Genomic DNA, 18,558 nt, shown 5'->3' on the forward strand with positions numbered 1-18,558 from the left:
GGGCCAGCCGGGAACAGGTCCCCAGTTCCTCAGGGAACTTCTCAAAGATGAAAGAGGCTGCTCTCCACTCTCCACCCCTAGGGTCTGAGCCCCAAACACTGCTCTGCTGCTAAGTCAGCCCCAGGAGCTGGTACCGAAGGCCAGACCCTTCCAGGGACAGCAGCATCTTTGGGACTCCAGTGCCCAGGGATCCTTCTGAGGCCGCCCTCACTCAGGACCAGATCCTGCGGCCCCCTTGGCCTGGATAAGAGCCTCTAGCCCTTCCTGGGTCCCTGAGGAGGGGGCAGAATGAGGCTGTGGACCCCGTGGTGATGGCAGGCACCAGGGCAGCATCAGAGCTGGCCCAGTGAGCTCCAGCGCAGCGTCTTCCACCACCAGATGCCTCTGCATGTTGCAGCAACGCTCCAGCGCTCAGCGAGGGGGAGGATGCAGCAGCAGGGCCAAGCCCCAGGGGCAGGGAGACTTTTGTTTCAGATTGCACACAGGCTCTGCCAGCAGGAAAAACAAAAGAGGGATTGAGAGTCGCTCCATAGAGAGCAAGGACTGACCAGATCTGGGGGCACAAAGGTGGGGGCAACCGCTGGCCTTGTCGCCCTGCCGGGCACGTGCCAGGGCCTGTCTGCGGGTCAGCCCCAGGAGGACTGCCGACCTTCAGAGGTGGCCGCAGCTGCAGACTCGCTTTCCAGACTGATCGCTCACTGATGCCAAACAGGGACTTTCCCTGCCAGGCTCCCTGGCCAAGACCTGGGGTGTTTCCATCATGTCCTCAGAGCGCCAGCCCAGGAGGGCCTGGCAACCTGGCAGGAGGGCTAGGGCCGCTCCCAGCCCTAGACTCAAGGGCTGAGGGGCAGAGGGTGGCTGCTGATGCTTCCGGTGACTCAGTCAGGGTTCCAGGGCAAGGTCAGGCCTGGCAGCATCCTAGTGATGGGACACTGAGGAGAGTCTTTGGGGGATGCGAGCGGAGGGCGGCTCTCCCTCCCAGGGATGGCCATGGAGCCCACTGTCCGGTGCACCTCCTGGGCTGGTTCCGCTGCTTCCGGGGATGCCTGGTGTTGGCCAGGCTATGGAAACCCTGGAGGAGGCAGAGCCTTTGGGGCTGCCGGCTGCCCTGAGCCCCTTTCTCCGGCCTCCTGCTTCTCAGGAGTTTGTTGTTGTTGTTACAGAGGCCTTAGTGAATGCTGAAATTTTATCTCCAGATCAAGGTTGTAAACACAAGCCTGCCTGGCTTATCTGTAGCTATGAAAAGAATCTAAGTCCCAGGTAAACTCTGCAGGAAGGACTGACATGCTTGTCCCCATTGGCCCCAGGGCCCTGCCAAGAGCATCCTGCAGGGCGTGAAGGAGGAGGTGGAGGGAAGAGAACTGAACTGCAGAACAAGGACAGAAGCCACACACACAAACACACACACACACACACACACACCTGCATCACGAGGGTGCCCTGGGCCTTTCCTCCACTTCCTTCCAGCTGGAATCAAATGAGTCCCCCCACCTCTACCTAGAAGGTCCTCCTTCCCAGACCCCCTTCCGTCAGCCTGGGGAGTGTGCCCCATGGACTGCAGTGACACGCATGTCTGCATGATGACTATGGATCTGTAGCTGGGATGAAGCCCACCTCCATGTTTCCAGAGCAGACTCAGAGACCAAAGCTGTGTCCTTCCCAGAGAAGCCACCCGAAGCTCTGGACTCAGCACCGGGGCGGCTTTTCCGAGTGGAAGCCCTGCTCCGTGGAGGAAACGGAGGGACAGGCAAGGCCTGGAGACAGACTGTCCCAGCGTGCTACTGGTGAAGCAAGCAGATATGCACTGCCCCTCCAGCGGCTGCAGAAATCTTTGAGGAAAAAAAGGGGAAAAAACAGCAAATAACTTTTTCAGACATTATCCAAGTTCACAAACCTCAAATGCCATTGCACTGCCATGAATCACAAGGAGAAACAAGTTCATGGTGCTCTGAAGTGAAGATGATGGGAGGGGACACCAGGGCAGGGGGTTCCAGACTGGCTGAGTGAGGGTCCAGGGGGCTGGGACCTGGGAACCCCCACACTGCCTTTCCTGCCGGCCTCAGGCTGCAGAAGCCACCAGCTGTCACATGCAGGTGTGTTTCCAGGCCAGAGGCCCAGCCCACTAGAGATCTGGACAGTCCTGAAGAAGCTCCCATGCCAGGCCTCCCAATCCCAGGCAGGTCGCAGACTCCACAGCTCCTAAGCAGTTTCTGTCACTTTGGTACACCTACCTCCACCTGCCCAAGCCCTCCAGCCCACACCAAGGCTCTTGGGGGTGCGCGAACCTGCTGCTGGGAGAGCTGGGGCGGGTGGGAACCAGTGTGGGCAGCAGCAGGGGAGAGGCTGGGCTCCCTTAGTGTAAAAGGGCAATGAGAGGAGGAGAGGAGAAGAAAGTGAAGGCCTGGGAGCCAGGACATCCAGCCTATTCCGAGGAGCAGCCAGCCTGCCTGCCAGCAGCCACGCCCTCAATCCATCTCCAGGGTGGGATACCATAGCCAAGGGGGGACCCCGGGGACCCGGGGGAACTGGGGCCAAGAACGACAGAGGCCGTCTCCAGGCGCGGCTCCTCCGGCCCAGGCGGCCCCGGGCAGGACAGCCAGGGTGCGGGGAGGGCTCCGTGAGGGTCCCTGAGGCGCCCAAGGCCACCTGGAGCGACCCAGCGGGCCTAGCGTTTGGACAAATCAAGGCGGCGCGCCTTTCTGCTGTCCTGTTATGGCTGGGGTGTCCTCTCCGCCCGGCGTCCCGGCCCAACCAGCTCCAGGCGTCCCTGCCCCCACCCCGGGGCGCCCCTTGTCCCAGCTCCTACGCCCCACGCACCCGACGCGCGAGCCGCGCGGAGGGGAAAGTTGGCAAGAGCGCGGCGCCCGCGGGGGAAAGCGTTAATGGGCGGCCGGGTGGGAGCAGCGCGCTCGCTCGTCCACGTCACGCCGGTGCGGGCTCGGCTGACGACCACGGCGCCTGGGGACGCCGGCGCGCTCCGCTCGCCAGGTGCTCCGCCTGGAAATGTCTCCATTAGTTGTCGCCTGCTCCCCGCCGGAGCGCGCGCGCAGAGCGGCGGCGCAGAACCCCTGCGAGCGGCCGGTAGTGGCCCGGCGCCACCGCAGGTAGGCGAGGTCCCCGCGCCCGCGCCCGCCCCCGCCCCAGGGCTCCGAGACCCCTCCCCCATTCCGGGGAGGCGGAGGCTCCGCCCGGCCGCCGAGGGGCGCGGGCGGTGGCGACTGCGGCGACTCCCCGGTGCGTCCCGGGCTGCGCGCTGCTCCCCGCGGCCCCGTCGCCCCAGCGGCGCGGGCGGGCGCGTCCCCAGCGCAGGTAGGGAGTGGGCTCGGCCGCACAAACTTTGCGAGGATCGCTCCTGCGCTGGAGAGCACAAAGTTTGCTGCCTGCCGGTGGGGCCTCGGGAGGCCGCCGCGTTTGCTGCAAGTTGGGGAAAACGGGGTGCGGGGGCGGCGCGGGGAGCCGGGGCCACCGCGGGGCAACGAGGCCTGAGTCCGGACCCCTGACTGCGCTCCTTCCCGGCTCGGGCGGCGCCCGGCGAACTAGCGGTGAGGGCGCGGCGGGAGAGCCGGAGGGAGCCGGGCAGAATGGAGGGCGTTTCGGGAAGGAGGATTCAACGCGCGCTTGCAGCTCGCCCCACTGGCTTCGCGGGAGACCCCAGAGAACGGGCTGCAAAAAAGTGACCTGCCAACCTCGGGGTTCGTGAGTGCGGCGCCACCGACATCTAGAACGCCTCTTATCCTCACAGCCCGCCGGGGTGTCCACGAGCAGTGGGCGGGCACAGGCGCTGCAAGAGCTCGGCCCTACGCCTCCGAAGAGAAGGCCTCTGCCTGGTGCTGCGCGCTCCTGCCTCCGCCCTCTGCCTGGGGTCAACTTCCCTGGGCTGGAGAGAGCCCTCCGGCGGCTCTCGATGCGAGGGACAGCGGTGGCCCCCGGGACGACTCCGGGAACCGGCCGGGAGCGCCGGGGCTCAGCTGGTAGCAGGGGCGAAGCCACACAGGGAGCGGGGGAAGGGTCGAGGCGCGACCTCTCTCCTCAGACGCCCTCCAGGGTTCCAATGGTGCCCGGGCAAAAACAGCGACCCGCGCGGGCCTCTAACATTTGGCGCTAACCTTTCTCAGGCCCCTTCTCCCTCAGCTCCTTTTGAACTCAGCAGGCCAGTGGGGGCACCTGACCGAAGCCGAGCTGCTGCCATGGCCGTGGGGAACCGCGTGGTTTCCGGCAGGTCCTGCTAACGGGTGTATTAGACCCGGGGGTCCCTCGAGGGACGTGGGCCCAGTACGCCGCATCTGTGCAGACGCATTAGTTGATGATCCCTGAAATGCTGACGCTCCTGTCTGCTCTCGGAGGGCAACTCGGGTGCCTCCGCTCAAGGTTGGCGTTTTAGCAAAGGCCACTTGGATAGTTATTCTGGTATTGTATATGGGATAACATGGCCCAGAAAGTACCCCGGTTCCGGGCAGGAGGGCTTCCGCCAAGGCGTAGGTTGTCAGTGGGATGTCTTGGTTGTGCGCCGGGCTGGAGACAGGCAGGAAAGCGCGAGGCTCCTCCTCGGGTGGTCCAGAGCTTCCCCAAACAGAGTGGCCAAGCCAGGCCCGGGCGCAGCTACCCAGGGCCTGAGGGGGCAGGGAGCGGAGGATCAGTGTGCAGAGGCCTGAGAAAGTGGAGTCGGTGAGCTGAATTTCGGGATCATGTAGAAAGGGGCGCCCGCGACAGCCGGACCGGGCCAGTGGGGACCGGGAGTGTCTATTTAGGCATGCAGGCTGGAAAGGAACACAGGAGAACGTTGCAACGATCGTCGAAGGAAGCCCCTGAAACCCCTCCCCCAGAGGCCTCTACGGGCTGGCTGTGCCCGCCCGGATCCGAGGGAGCGCGCGTCTGCTCAGAAGATAAATGGTCGCGTGTTCAGGCTCTGCTCCCTGCGAGCTGTGGCCCGAGTCTCCCGGGAAGCAAACGCGGCGCGCAAGCCTAGGTATGCCGCGCGCTGCGAGCCGGAGCCCTTGGCACTGGCCGCTGGGACCTGGACGGTGGCTTCCTCCCCCGCCCCCTGGGCGCTGACATTCGCCTAGGCCAAGGGAATGGGCTGAGGAAAGGATGCTGAATGCCATCCTTCTATCACGATTCCTGCTCCCTGAGCCTTCAGCTACCCAGGCTTGTGCCCCTCCCTCGTCCGGGCCTCATTACCTGGAGAGAGCGAGTTGTTTGTAAACAATAAATAATGGAAAGTAAGAGGATGTACGAAAAGCGGGAAGGAGTTGGGAGGAGGGAGACTGGGGGAAGGGAGGAGCAGAGGAGGAAGACGGAGAGAGATTGAGAGATTTCATTTCTGCCGGAGAAACCCCGGTGGCTAGTTTCTTATTATTTACAGGAAAGTGATATTAGCAATTCAGGTGAGAAAGAAATAAACACGGCCTCCACGAAATCAATACAGAATTCAAAAACAATTATTAATGTCATTTGACTCGTGTTCTTTATATATCTCTCCAGGCTACAGACGCTAAACTGTCTGAATAATTTGCATGGAGTGGCTATTCATTATTTCCTACGATTTTCCTTTGCAAGCAGCTCGGACGTGGCCGGCTCCGGTCCAACGCGATCCGCGAACTCCTATTTTCATCTGTAAATTAAAGCAATTACGCAGCAGATATTATATGATGTGTACTGTGGTCTCCAGATACTCATCAATCACCTTCAACTGAGCTGTCAGAGCGGGCAGATTTCGTCTCTGGGAGGCAGGTTTGCAGCTGGGGAGAGGGCGAGAACGTCATCATTAATTAGAGGGTGACCCTGCGGCGATTCACAGGTCTGAACCCAGGAATCTTTCCCAGCAAGTCTGCACAGCGCCGCCGTGCATGGGTCCCCTCCCGGCCGACCGCCGGAGGCCGAGCGGGGCGAGTGCGGCAGAGGCGAGTCCGGCCCCGGAGGGCGGCGGCGCAAGAGGCAGGGAGCGAGTTGGGGGTGGCCGCGGCGACCCCTTGCCGCCTGCGCGCTGGCCTCTGATTTGGATTTGGGCAAGGTCCCAGGGCCGGGACTGGCTGGGGAAGTCCTGGGGTGGGCACTCGCCCCCCTCCCCAGACCGCTGCGTGCGCCCCCGGGCCGGGAGTTGTGCAAAACCGACAGGGAAGGGAGCCTCGGCTTGGCTCCCAGCTACCCCCTCCCCCGTTCCTAGCCCCGAATATCGCCTTGAGGTGCGAGCTTAGCGGGAGGGGCCCCGGAGCTGAGTCGGGAAACCTGCTCTTCCGAGCGCGCGGGATGTCTGGCAGTCCCCGGTTTAGCCGCGAGGGGAAGGGGGAGGCTGAGGGAGGGAGGGCCGTGCGCCCAGCGGGAACTTATAGGACGAGGGGGCAGCGGGGTTTTAGGTGTGTTCCCCGGAGACACGGTGGCCGAGTGGCAAAGCCCCGCAGCACTTGGGCCACCGAGCCTTCGAGTAGTGGGCTTCCGGGAAGGCCCCAGGACTCACACACCCGAGGGCATTTTGACCTCCAGATACGCACACTCTTGGAGCCACGTCTGGCTCTGGAACTCCCTCGCGGTGTAGGGTTCGAGCCGATGGGAGGCCTTTCTGACTCCGGGTGAAACAATAGTCGGGCCTCGCTGCCTCCCGCCGCGCGCCCGGCCCGCGGAGCCGCCTTCATTCCACCTGGAGAGTAGCGCGGAGAGCCGAGGCCCGGCCGCCTGCACGCGCGCGGCTCATTTTAACTGTTGATTACATCTTCAGTGAAGACTCACTCGTGTGTCCCTTCATATGTCTCATTTGTAATTGAGACTAATGATTACAGTGGGGTGGGAAGCAGCAGCTGCTCATTAGTTAATTTCTAATTAAAAGTGCCTCCCGTCCTCGGTGACTAAGGAGGAACACTGTTCGTCGGGGCGATATTGACTCCTCCGAGGAAATTCATTTGTTGACGCCCGTTGGCCCCTCCGACCCGCATGGCCGGCCTGTCCCCGCCCCGCCCCGCCCGGGCAGCGGCCAAGTGACCCGCACGTCTGCGGACAGGCCGGGTGCGCGGCGGGGGTGACGTCAGAGCCTCCGGCGCTTAAAGCCAAGCAGAACTGACTTGACGGGTTCGCGCGACTCGTTTTTCTTTTTTTTCCTTTTTTGCAAAATATGTATTTGTGCTGCCGCTGCGAGGCGGGTCGGTCCCAGAGCCCCCTCGAGGCTCCGGATTGTGAAGCTAAAAGAATCGCTGCGGCCACCGCGGCTCACTGTCCTACCTGGTTAGAAAAGTTTGCGGAGCGTGTGGATGCATTAACCGGCTCTTCTGCTTCGCCCTCCCAGCGCCTAGGAGCCGGCGGCCCCGGAGTAGTGGCCGCACCACGCCGGCCCCCGCGCGCAGGACTCCACCGGCCCCGCCCGCCGGCCCAGGGCCGCGCCCGCCATGTCCTACCCGCAGTTCGGGTATCCGTACTCCTCTGCACCCCAGGTAAGGAGGCCCCTCGAGCGTCTCGGAGAACGGGCCGGACAGAGAAGCGGGTGGGCTGTCCTGCGACCCGGTGTCGCTTCCCAGGGAGCAGGGCCTGTGCTACACGCCCCTCGCGCCCAGCCCCGGGGAAGGCACAGGCCCTCAGAAAACCCAACGGGCGGGGCTCCCATTTCCCGTTTTGTTTGACCCTCACCCTGGGCTCTAAGGCTGCACCCCAGGGGGGCCCAGGGACCCGAGAGAGACGCGGCACAAGAGGGCGTGCGCGGCCTTGGAAACCCCCCCGGGAAGGGTGTGAACACTCCCGGGCCAGGATGGGCTGGGCCCCACGTGGCTGGAGGAGGCCAGGCCCGTGCAGGCCCCCCACGGGAAGGAACGCGAGGTCCCAAGGACATGCGGCACGCCTTCCTGGGCGGTGCGAGGGGCGGATGGAGGCCCAGGACCCAGCCTGGCGCGCGGGTGCTCCGCCCTTCCTCGCGGCCCCTCTCTCCCCCAGTTCCTGATGACCACCAACTCCCTGAGCACGTGCTGCGAATCGGGTGGCCGAACTCTGGCCGACTCCGGGCCGGCCGCTTCCCAGGCGCCCGTCTACTGCCCGGTCTACGAGAGCCGGCTGCTGGCCACCGCGCGCCACGAGCTCAACTCAGCCGCGGCGCTTGGCGTCTATGGGAGCCCCTACGGTGGTTCTCAGGGCTACGGCAACTACGTGACCTACGGCTCCGAGGCGTCCGCCTTCTACTCGCTGGTAAGGGGAGGGGATGTCTGTCAAACCTTCCCACCGCACCACGCCCCTACCCCTCAATTTGCCAAACTCACTTTCCCCAACTCTGGAGGCAGGGGCGCTTGTCCCCTGGACCCTGGACTGTTAGGGGTGGGAGAAGCTTCCTGCAAGGTTTCGCCTCTTAGCCTGGTCCCTCTGAACACCACCAGCCCCCGGGGTTGGTGCAACCTGGCGGGTGGGCCGCCGTATTTAATGTACTTATTGTTCGGATCTCCGTTAAGTTCTGATGCCCCCGCCCCCACGTCTGGTTCTGTCCGGGCGTGCGCTCCCCTTCTCCCCTCCTACCGCCTCCCCCCGCCCACCTCACTGCTCTCCCTTTTCCTCTCCTCCCACCCCCCATTTTCCCCCCCTCCACCTTCCCTCCCCCTCGCCCTCCCTCCCTCCCTCCCTCGCCCTCCCTCCCTCCCTCCCTCGCCCTCCCATTTCTCCAGCTCCTCCCCTTTCTCCCCTCCTTCCTCCCTCCCGTCCTCATTTCCCGCCCCTTGCTCACCCTCGACTGTCCCCCAGCCTCGACCCTCTTCTCTCCCCTTTCCTCCTTGCATCCTCATCCTCCTCTCCCCTGTCTCCTATTCCCCTACACCCCTCCCCCAGAACTCCGTTCGTCCTCACTCCAAGTCTTGGGGCTCCTTGGCTAAGCCTGAGTCCGAGGGAGAGTCTGGGGACAGGGGTGGGGACGGGGGCGGGTGTGGGGCTGCCAGGAGCTAGGAGGACTAGGGGAGGGCGCCAGCTGGGTCGCGTCCGGAAGCTGCGACCCCAGGCTCCTGGGCTTCTGCAGAACAGCTTTGACTCCAAGGACGGGACAGGATCTGCGCATGCGGGCCTCGGGCCCGCCGCCGCCGCCTACTACCCGTACGAGCCGGCGCTGGGCCAGTACCCGTATGACAGGTGAGGGCCCGGGCCCCTCTTCCCTGCCCTGCCAAGGGCCCCTCACCACCAGCCCCTGGCCCCCTCTGAAAGGTTGGGCGGCAGGAGGAGGGGCATTCCTCAGGCCGGGCTGAGCTGACCTGGCTGGTCTCAGCCCCGCCTCCTGGCGAGCAGGTGGCAGCCTGGGGTTAAACGCGTTCAGTCTCCTGGCCCCGCGCGCCACACTGTCCGGACTCCCAAAGCCCTCGCTGCGCTGTGGTTTTCGGGGGAGTCGCGTCTCCCTGCCCAGGCTTCAGACGCCTCCTCCCACCCCAAGATATGCAGCCCGTGTGGTGTGTGCCTGCTCACCCAGCCCACCGCCCCCTGCGATGGGAACCAGAGAAGAGTCCTTGCCCACTCGCAGACCGCACACCCCGTCTTCCGCGGGGCAACAATTACAAATTCAACCGCGGAAAGTACACGTAGGCCCTCTGGGCGCCTTCTCCCCGTGGGCGCTAATGACCATTTCTGCCCACGGGCGCTACATAGTTGAGTTCGTATCTCAGTGATATATTGTCCCGGTTTCTGGATCAAAAGGATAGGAGAGAGGCCAGATAAAGGAACTCCGAGGAAATATACCTGTGTAGAGTGACAGGGACTTGGCTGTGGCTCGCAAGCAGCCCTGGCTCATGTAAGTTTAATCAAATATAAAGATTATCTTCGGCCTCCGGCCACAGAAGGCAGTGCCCGCGAGCAATGGCGCCGGGCCGGGCCTGGGTCCTTACCACCATACACACCCCCACGACGGGGACCGAAGGCCCGCCTGGGCCTCGCCCTCGCCCGGCCTTCCGCGGTGCCCGGTCGCGGCCGGCGCCCCATTGCCCAGCCTGTCTCCAGGTACGGGACCATGGACAGCGGCACGCGGCGGAAGAACGCCACGCGCGAGACCACCAGCACGCTCAAGGCCTGGCTGCAGGAGCACCGCAAGAACCCCTACCCCACCAAGGGCGAGAAGATCATGCTGGCCATCATCACCAAGATGACCCTCACGCAGGTCTCCACCTGGTTCGCCAACGCGCGCAGGCGCCTCAAGAAGGAGAACAAGATGACTTGGCCACCAAGGAACAAGTGCGCGGATGAGAAGCGGCCCTACGGGGAGGGCGAGGAGGAAGAGGGGGGCGAGGAGGAATCCCGGGAGGAGCCGGTCAAGAGCACCAAGAAGGAAGGTGGGTGGGAGTTGGCGATGCTGGGGCTGGGGCGCTAGGCTAGGCCTGGGCCTCCCGGTGAGTTCCCTGCTGCTCCTGGGACCTCTAGAGGCGTTGAACCAGGGGTAGTAAAAGCAGACCCTCAGGGGCCCAGGCAGCAAATGAATGAACTGGCCCCAGGGAGGCCCTGTGCTGTGGGGGCCTGTGATGGTGAGCAGGAAGCATGCTTAAAGAAATCCAAAATCACGTGTCAAACATTAGACACCCCACCCCAACCCCACTGATTTGAGGCTGAAATCAGCTGGGCCCCTGTGTTGCCAGTTTGGGGACTGGGAGCCTCTGGAGGGGATGGGAGGTGGGAAAGACGGCCGCCTGGGTGCTTTCCCAGCTGGAGGGTGAGGCCCATAACCATGGGATCACAATTAGAAAGGAGATAGGGTTCTGATGAACCCGCTGTCCTCTCTCCCTCCACTCCCTCTTTCTTTCCTGGGCAGAGCTGGTTGGCAAGGAGGAGAAGGATCTGGAGCTCAGCGATTTGGAGGACTTCCACTCACTTGAGGCAGAGCCCCCCGAGTGTGAGCTGAAACCACCCTTCCAGCCCCTGGACGGCAGCCTGGACCGAGTCCCCACTGTGCCCCATGGCCCCAGTGCCCTGGGAAAGGAGGCCTCCAGCGCCCTCCAGATGCCGCTGGCCGCCGGTGGTGAGGCCTCCCTGGACCAGCACCTGGAGCGGGCCCGGAGCTGCCTCCGGAGCGCAGTGGCCGGGCCAGAACAGCAGCCGGGCCCGGGGGGCGGCCCGCAGGCCTGTGAGGCCAAGCTGGGCTTTGCGCCAGCTGGGCCCACCACGGCGGGCCTAGAGGCCAAGCCTCGCATCTGGTCCCTGGCGCATACGGCTACCGCCGCCGCTGCCGCCACTGCACTGAGCCAGACTGAGTTTCCGTCGTGCATGCTCAAGCGCCAAGGTCCTGCAGCCCCTGCCGCCGCCTCCTCGGCGCCTGCTTCGTCTTCGCCTGCGGCCCCGGCCCCCGCCAGTGCCCTGGACAGGAACCAGGACTCCCCAGTAACCAGTCTCAGAAACTGGGTGGACGGGGTCTTCCACGACCCCATCCTCAGGCACAGCACTTTGAACCAGGCCTGGGCCACCGCTAAGGGCGCCCTGCTGGACCCAGGGCCGCTGGGACGCTCGCTGGGGGCGAGCGCCAACGTGCTGACGATGCCCCTGGCGCGCGCCTTCCCTTCCGCTGCACCCCAGGACGCCTCCGCCGCCGCCAAGGAGCTGCTGGCCTTGCCCAAGGCCAGCAGCAAGCCCTTCTGCGCCTAACCCGGCCAGGGCGCCTGAGCAAGGAGGGAGCTGGCGCTCAGGCCGCATGCTCCTAGGTCCCAGACTCTTTTTCTACCGGGTTTCCAAAGCAAGGCCTGAGCGCTGCAGAGCTCAGGCCACCAACCACCCTAGAAGAAGCATCTGAACTCTGTCCTGGGCCACAGACGAGCCCCGGCACTGTTGGGCCACATCTGCCCATCCCACCTGGACAAGAGCCGTCCCGGCCACTCCTCAAACTCGGGAGCCGGTGGATAAGGCTGCTCTCAAAGCAGAAGGGAGCCGCCCTGAAGCATAAAGTTTACGTCCAAAAGTTTACATGGAGAAGACATTTCAGCCCTGGGACTGCTGTTTTGCTGTCTCCCTTTGGGTTTGGGCATGCCGGTGTTCGTGATGGAAACTCAGCCTGCTGCCCTTCCGACTTCATCCTCAGCACGTAATCCCCACCAACACACTTCCACCGAGTTTACACTATTGCACACTCCTAACTCGATAAAATTGTGTTTTTTTAAATGTATGTTCACACCAATAACTGCCTGCTTCAGAGGCTAATATAACAAAACCAATAAAACCAAGTGACGGTATTTGCATTTCATGGTGAACACATTTCAGATGCAGGGATTTGAGAATTCCAAAGAGGAAAGGTGCCACCCCCAAGGGAAGGAGTGGGGAGGGGTCATTGACCCACATGCTCAGGTCCCAAGTCCTCAAGTAAAGAAAGGCTTTTTTAAAAGAACAGTCAGAGTAAACCTTCAGATTCTGTTAAACTCCATAATAGAAATACTCAAAACTTTTAAACTCTCCCCCATTACCAGAGTCCAGGACTTCGAGAAAATAGGAGTTCTTTGGCTAAATTAGAATAACTTTTAAACTTTATAAATTCCTTGAGACTGTGTCTTGGCGGGGGGAGGGGGCGCGGGACATCACTGTCCAGAGGGAGCTCAGTTCTAGGCTGCCCTCTGCCCGTCCTTAGCGGGAGTGAGGGGGCCTTGAAGACACTGCTCCTCTCCTAACCCCTCCTCCCCTCCCTCCTGGGCCCAGTCCTGGCGCAGTTAGCCTCCAACGCTGGGAAAAAAGAGGAGCCGAGGCTCCGGGAAAGGGAAGGGTCTAGTAGGCCGCAGACCAGAGGCGGGGCTGAGAGGAAAGGCCTGGGGTGGGGGCGGGAGGCCGCGGGCTGGCGCTGGGCAAGGCTTAGGGATGGAACCCGCAGAGCAACTGGGGAGTCGAGGGCCTTGCCCCGCCTCGCCGAGGTTCCCGCAAGGTGCCTACCCCTGGCTTCGCTCAGAAACCCGGTCTCCCCACCCCCACCACCGCAGACCCCTGTTTGCTGGAGGCCAGCTGCTCTGATCTGAAGGAAAATCGCTGGTTCCCTCCCTATACTCGAATCTGCGTACTGCCCCCCCCCCGCACCCCCGCAGGTCCCGCACGAGGGCCCCTGAGAGCGGCAGGCGAGCGTGGCGCGCACTGGACTCGGGCTCTCCCCTAGCCTGCAAGCCCTCTGCTTAAAGCCCTACTGGTGTCCAGAGGAAGGACGAATCGGCAAGCCAGCGGGCCTGCGAGAGTGGGGCGGCCCGGGGGTGCAGCGACGAGGCGATGGGAGTTCTTGCCCGGGACGCGGACAGATTGACAGCCCGAGAGACGGCAGCTGGAGACGCAAGTCGTCTCTCGGGCCGGCAGACAACCTTCGAGGGACACGCGAGGCCGGGGTTTTATTCTGCGAGGGGCTGGGTGGGACCGGACTGCTGCCCTGTGGGGCCCCGGGGCCCCTGGCACAGGTCGCGGGAAGGCCGTGAGCGCTGGAAAGCGGGCCTGATCGGCCGGGGGGACCGGGCGTTGGGGCGAGTTTACTCGCGGGAGAGACGGAAACCCCGCGGCCCGGAGCCCCCGGTCGCCTGGGCTGCACGGGGCACCCCTGAGCAGTGGGACCCTGATGGGGGACCTCGGCCAGCCCCCCGACTCCGAGTGGTGGGACCTCAAACCCCAGACCTTGAGCGGAGGGAGCAGCCTGGACCCTGAGTGGCGGCCCCACCGCCGAGCCCGAGGCTTCAGGCCGGTGCGCGGTAATTGGATTGTATCCGCCCGCGCGCTGTCACCGTATTGACTTTCGCTCTCTTGGATGATATTATCGAGATTCGGAAGCTCGTCGCTGATGTGCCTGTCAAAAGGCTGCGGGGGAGCCCGCGGCCCGGCGAGCGCGCATCAGCCAAGATAATTTGAAGTGAAATTTTCATTTTGACAGTAAACCCCTCAATTTCTAAAGGCTCCGCGCTCCGAGAGCTCGCTGGCAGGGGGAGGCTTTGCAGAAAGCCCACGTCTTAGACTGAAAAGGGCAAAAGAACTCGAATTAGTTGTAATAGATAAAAGGGCAAAAATAAAGAGTCAAGGGTACTTGACAGTAATAGCGAAAGTGGAGTCTCGGGGGAGACGCAGCGGCCGAGGCTGGGGCACCAGGAATTTTAATGCGGCCGAGGGCGGCCGCCGAGCGCGCACACCGCAGCCCGAGACAAAGCCGGGCATTTCCAGCAAAAACAAGGCTTCGTGGACACCAGAGGCTCAGCTCGGCAGGAAGGGGCGGGGGAGGCAGAAACCCAGGCTCGGACCTCCGCCCGTGGCCCTGGCTGCAGGCTGCGAGTGGCTGCGCGCGGTGGCGCAGTTGGGCGGGCGCTGCGGGCCTGGCTGGTCTGACCTCCGACCCTGACCCCCGACTCCTCCCGGGGCGCTGGCCCAGAGGGCTCCCGCTGCCGCCCAGGCCTGCTGCCCTCGGGACCTCAGGCTCGGGCATCGTCCGCGGGGCGGGATTCCCGCCTGTCCCCGCGGCCCAGGCCGTCAGAATCCCACAGTGCAGGAGCCCCCAGATCTTGGTGGGACTGGCTGGCCGAAAGTGACTTGTTTGATCAAACTGCGAACTGTGTAAAATAAAGACATCAAGTGGGGAGGCGGAATCAGCTGCATTCCAGGGCAGCAAGACCCAAAAGGACGCCCCGGAAGCTGGGGGTATCACTTCGACCCACACCCCTTACCTTTGGGGGCACACTCTGGAAGGTTTACCGCAGGCACCCTTACCCATTCTTGGCTGTCTTCGCGGGGTGGGGGGTAGGCACATGCGCAAAGGGATGAGAACCGCCTAGGAGACGCATTTTAGGGGCCGACACTGGGGGGAAGGCTGTCATCCGCGGGGCGGAGGCCCCACTTCCCTCGCAGAGCGGCTGTCAGAGGGACTGGGGACAGGGAACTGAGCCGCTCAGGCGTGGCCAATTCAGACACAGAGGAGGGGATGCTAAATTAAGGGCGCTCTTTACATAGAGCCCAAATAAAACTGTAATCAGCGGCGCGTTACTTTTCATTAAGCGGGTCTGACAGCAGCATATCCAGACCCGACAGGGGACCAGGCACGGGAAATATACGGCTCGCGGCCCAGTCTAGGATAATTCCTTAAGCTCCATTAACAACTCTTAGCCGCAGGAAATGGGCTCTCGGAAAACGTCTCCAAATCTAAAAGCTTTATCGACCCTCAAACTGCCATTGATGGTTCCATTTCTTTCCTTTTTCTTCCTTTTTTTTTTCCTTTTTAACTTAAGGAAGAGATGTCCAGCAAGGTAATAGAGTTTGACACAACACCTTCTCAACTAGCGAGAGAGGTAGGGAAGCCAGTCCTTAAATGATATTTAAAAGGCAACCAATTAAGATTTAAAGTGGTCCTCTCCTGAGATTATGCCTGTGGTTTACACCTCCTGCTTTCCCTGGGTGTGCCTGCCGGCTGAGCCCTCCTCCTTCTCTCTCTCCCTCTCTCTCTTCCCTCCTACCCATCGCTCCCTTTCTCGATGTGTCCCTCATCTCTCTCCACTCTCTGTCTCTTTCTCGGTCTCTGTCTCTGTCTCTGTCTCTCTCCATAAAGAGAATAACAGGATAGAGAGGAGCAGCAACACCACCGGCTCCCTTCCTTCCCAGTGGGAGGTTCCTGTGGCCTGTCGACTGGAAGCAGCAAGCTGCCTCCTAAGGCAGATAATAGCAGACTAAGGGGTACTGAGGCTGGCCCCTCTTGCAGACACATCTAGCTGGTCATGTGGTATCCTTGGTGGCCCGGGGTGGCCTCTTTAATGGGGTGCGGGTGCCCAGGCTGTAAGGTCAGCCTGGCTCACAGTGGGCAGGTCTCCAACAAGAGGACAGCCCAGGTCTGGTCTGGGCAGGGGGTGGCGGCAGTTAATATCAGGGGAGAAGCTGCACACCACCCTCAAACCACAGCCTTCGACTGCTGGTACAACTGGGGCAAAGGGATTTCCCCCTTGCCCAGCACTGCTGTCTTCTCTACAAATGGCTCCAGGAAGATGCCATCTCCTTGGCGCAGCTCCATGAAAGCCCTTCATCTGGGATCCACCTGTCCCTAGGTCACTTCCCTCACAGTGGTGCTGGCTGGGGCATTTATTCCCACTGGTGCCACTAAGTTGAAGAGGCTGGAAAGCCCCTTACGCAAGGTCACATCACTGGAAGGCAGCAAAGCCCAGGGAAGGAAGCACCATGACCTTTAGATTTGACCCCGGTCTCAGGACCTGTAGGAAGGGAACAGAATAATGGGGCCCTGGAGGGAGAGGATGCAGGGGGAAGGAGCAGAGGAATGGGAGGGGAAGAGAGGAAGAAGAGGGGAGGGGAGACATGAGGGGGAGTAGAGGAGAGGAAAGAGAGGAGAGGGGAGGAGAGAAGAGTGGGGACAGGAGGAAGAAGAGAGGAGGGGAGGGGGCAGGATGAGAGGAGAGGAGAGAGAGGAGAGGAAGAAGAGGGGAGGGGAGAGAGGCGGGGGGAGAGGAGGGGAGGAGCAGAGAGAGAAGAGGGGAGAGGAGAAAGAGCAGGAGAGAGGAGGGGGAGAGGGAAACCTAGTGGAGGAGGGGAAGGAAACTGCCTTCCAACGTGTCTGCCATTAGCCTTATGAAGAAATACTTGTGAAAACAAATGCCTTTTCCCAAGAGGACTCTGGCTCTTGGGGTGAAGGAGGAGGTGTAAGTGAAGCCCCGGACCAGACAGGCCCCCTGCACATTCACCTGAGGGGACCTTGAGCCCACAGCTTCTCCACTCTCTGTCAGGGAAGGAGGGATGGAAGTCTCTCAGAAGGCTCTCAGACAAGCCCACTCTGGACACTAAGAGGCGGGAGTCCCCTCTCATCAGCCAGGGGACAGGGAAGGCTCCAGGACCCGCCGGGTGCTTGCTGCTCCTTCTAAGAGTGTCCCAAGGGTGGGATTCAGGAAGCAGAAGCTGCTCCCCTTGATGGCTTGAATGGAACCCAAAAGGTAGGCAGGAGCTGAATGCCTAGAGTGAGAATTAGCCAGAGGAGGGGTTTTCTATTCTCTGCCTGGACCCTCGCTCAGGTGGGGCAGCTAAAACAGCTATGCCCGGTGTCCTCGTAATTGTCTTTGTTTCCATGACATGGTGGTTCCCTGGGCCCCAGGAGAGGAGCTGGATTGCTGTACAACCACCTGGTTTCCGCTACTGTTCTGGGGTAGACATAGACTAGACTGAGCAGAGTCGCCCTCGCAATCTAGGGACTCTGTAATCTCATGGAGACAACAACAGTAATAATAAAAACAATAATCCACAGTGAGGTGGGTCTGTCCAAAGAGGAGAAGAGTGCTGGCAGAGGCTATCAACTGAGCAGATCGAGTTAACCCCTTGCTTCTCAGCGCGCTGCATTATGGTAAATGCATGATCAGTATCCCCATCATCTCGTCACACGGCAGAAGCAGAGCCGGTGGAGTCATGTGCACGGTACTCGCATGAAGTCCCTTCTCCCACTGCTCCGGGGCTTGCAGGAGCCCGTGTGAGGCACAGGAGGTGCTGAGCGGCTGTCTGCCCGGGACCCGCAGAAGGCACAGGGGGCACGTGAGGTGAACACGCCCAGGCTGGGGGAGAGCAAGAGAGGGTCTGCATGAGATTCTGGAAGCTTCCCAGCAAGTTAAGCCCTCTTCTTGTCCTGTGGTGAGCAAGGAGGCCCCAGCTGGCCCGGGGTTGGGTCTTAGTGAGCAGGTAAGATTTCTACAGACCAAGCAAGAAGAGGAAAAGTGTCCAAGGTGGAGGGAGGGCCAGTCCAGAGGCGGGCACAGGAAGGGACAGTGCCCATTTTAACTGGGGACACAGGGAGGGGACCACAGGGACAGTAAAAGCAAGGAAGTCTGCTGCGGATTGGTCTGGGCCTTGTGGAGCCAGGGCGCTCTGGGGCAGAGGGCAGTACCTCCCTGAGGGCAAGACGCTCAAGGCAGAGGAAGGAGGGAGGGACAGCGCCTCTGAGGGCTCAGGGCCTGCCTAGAGGGGAGCCCAGGCATGCCGGCACCTACAGAGGGTTTTGTTTGCTGGGACGATGAGGAGAGAATAGTCAGGGTGCTGTTGCTGTCCCCCTCGGGGGTGGGCAGCTGGAGAGGAGCCGGGAAGGTGACGCCTGCCTCTGAGGGGGCGGGGTGACTGAGCAGGGGACAGGAGGAGAAGAAGGGGCAGCAGAGCAGCGCGCAGCCCAATGGGAAGACAGGGGGCGAGGCAGCCCAGCCAGGGCAGGGGCCCCGCCCCAGGAGGCACCAGGCCTGGTGTGCACAGCCTACCTGTGCCCTGGATGGCAATGCACTGGGCACGCGGTCCTAGGGTGGGAGTGATGGCCTCCCAGCCCCACCTGGCCCCAAGACCCCCACCCCAACGCTCCAGCCTGAGAGTGCTAGGTGCAACCCCTCAGACCCCTACATGGAATCAGAGAACGGGGGCTGCCACCAGGAGGCCAGGTGCTGGACTTCCCTGCTCTGTCCTATTCTCCCTGATGTGTTCACAGTGGCCTCACCAAACGGAGAGGGTCTGTCCCATCACACAAGCAACTCCCGTTCACGATCAGACTGTAAATGGGACCCTAATTAATGAATTTGATGATGGAGACTCTCTTTTCATGGAACATTAGCCCAAGGTCAAGATAATCAGCCTGAACACACACTCCAGCTCTGCAACGGCACTTGTCTGGAGCGAGGACATAAT

The 18,558-nt window shown here is 62.0% G+C and overlaps 1 protein-coding gene across 1 annotated transcript; it reads left to right on the top strand.

Annotated features, from left to right (window-relative positions):
* Window positions 1–7,373: 7,373 nt before the first annotated feature.
* IRX4 (iroquois homeobox 4) lies at window positions 7,374–12,140 on the top strand. The gene is made up of 5 exons (XM_058563514.1): window positions 7,374–7,418; window positions 7,729–8,160; window positions 8,972–9,081; window positions 9,937–10,265; window positions 10,739–12,140. Exons 1-5 carry the CDS (start codon window positions 7,374–7,376, stop codon window positions 11,563–11,565), a joined length of 1,743 nt encoding a protein of 580 aa, XP_058419497.1. The 3' UTR covers window positions 11,566–12,140.
* Window positions 12,141–18,558: the final 6,418 nt, after the last annotated feature.

This window comes from Diceros bicornis, chromosome 20 (assembly GCF_020826845.1).
Source record: "Diceros bicornis minor isolate mBicDic1 chromosome 20, mDicBic1.mat.cur, whole genome shotgun sequence".
In the NCBI taxonomy this organism is placed as follows: domain Eukaryota; kingdom Metazoa; phylum Chordata; class Mammalia; order Perissodactyla; family Rhinocerotidae; genus Diceros; species Diceros bicornis.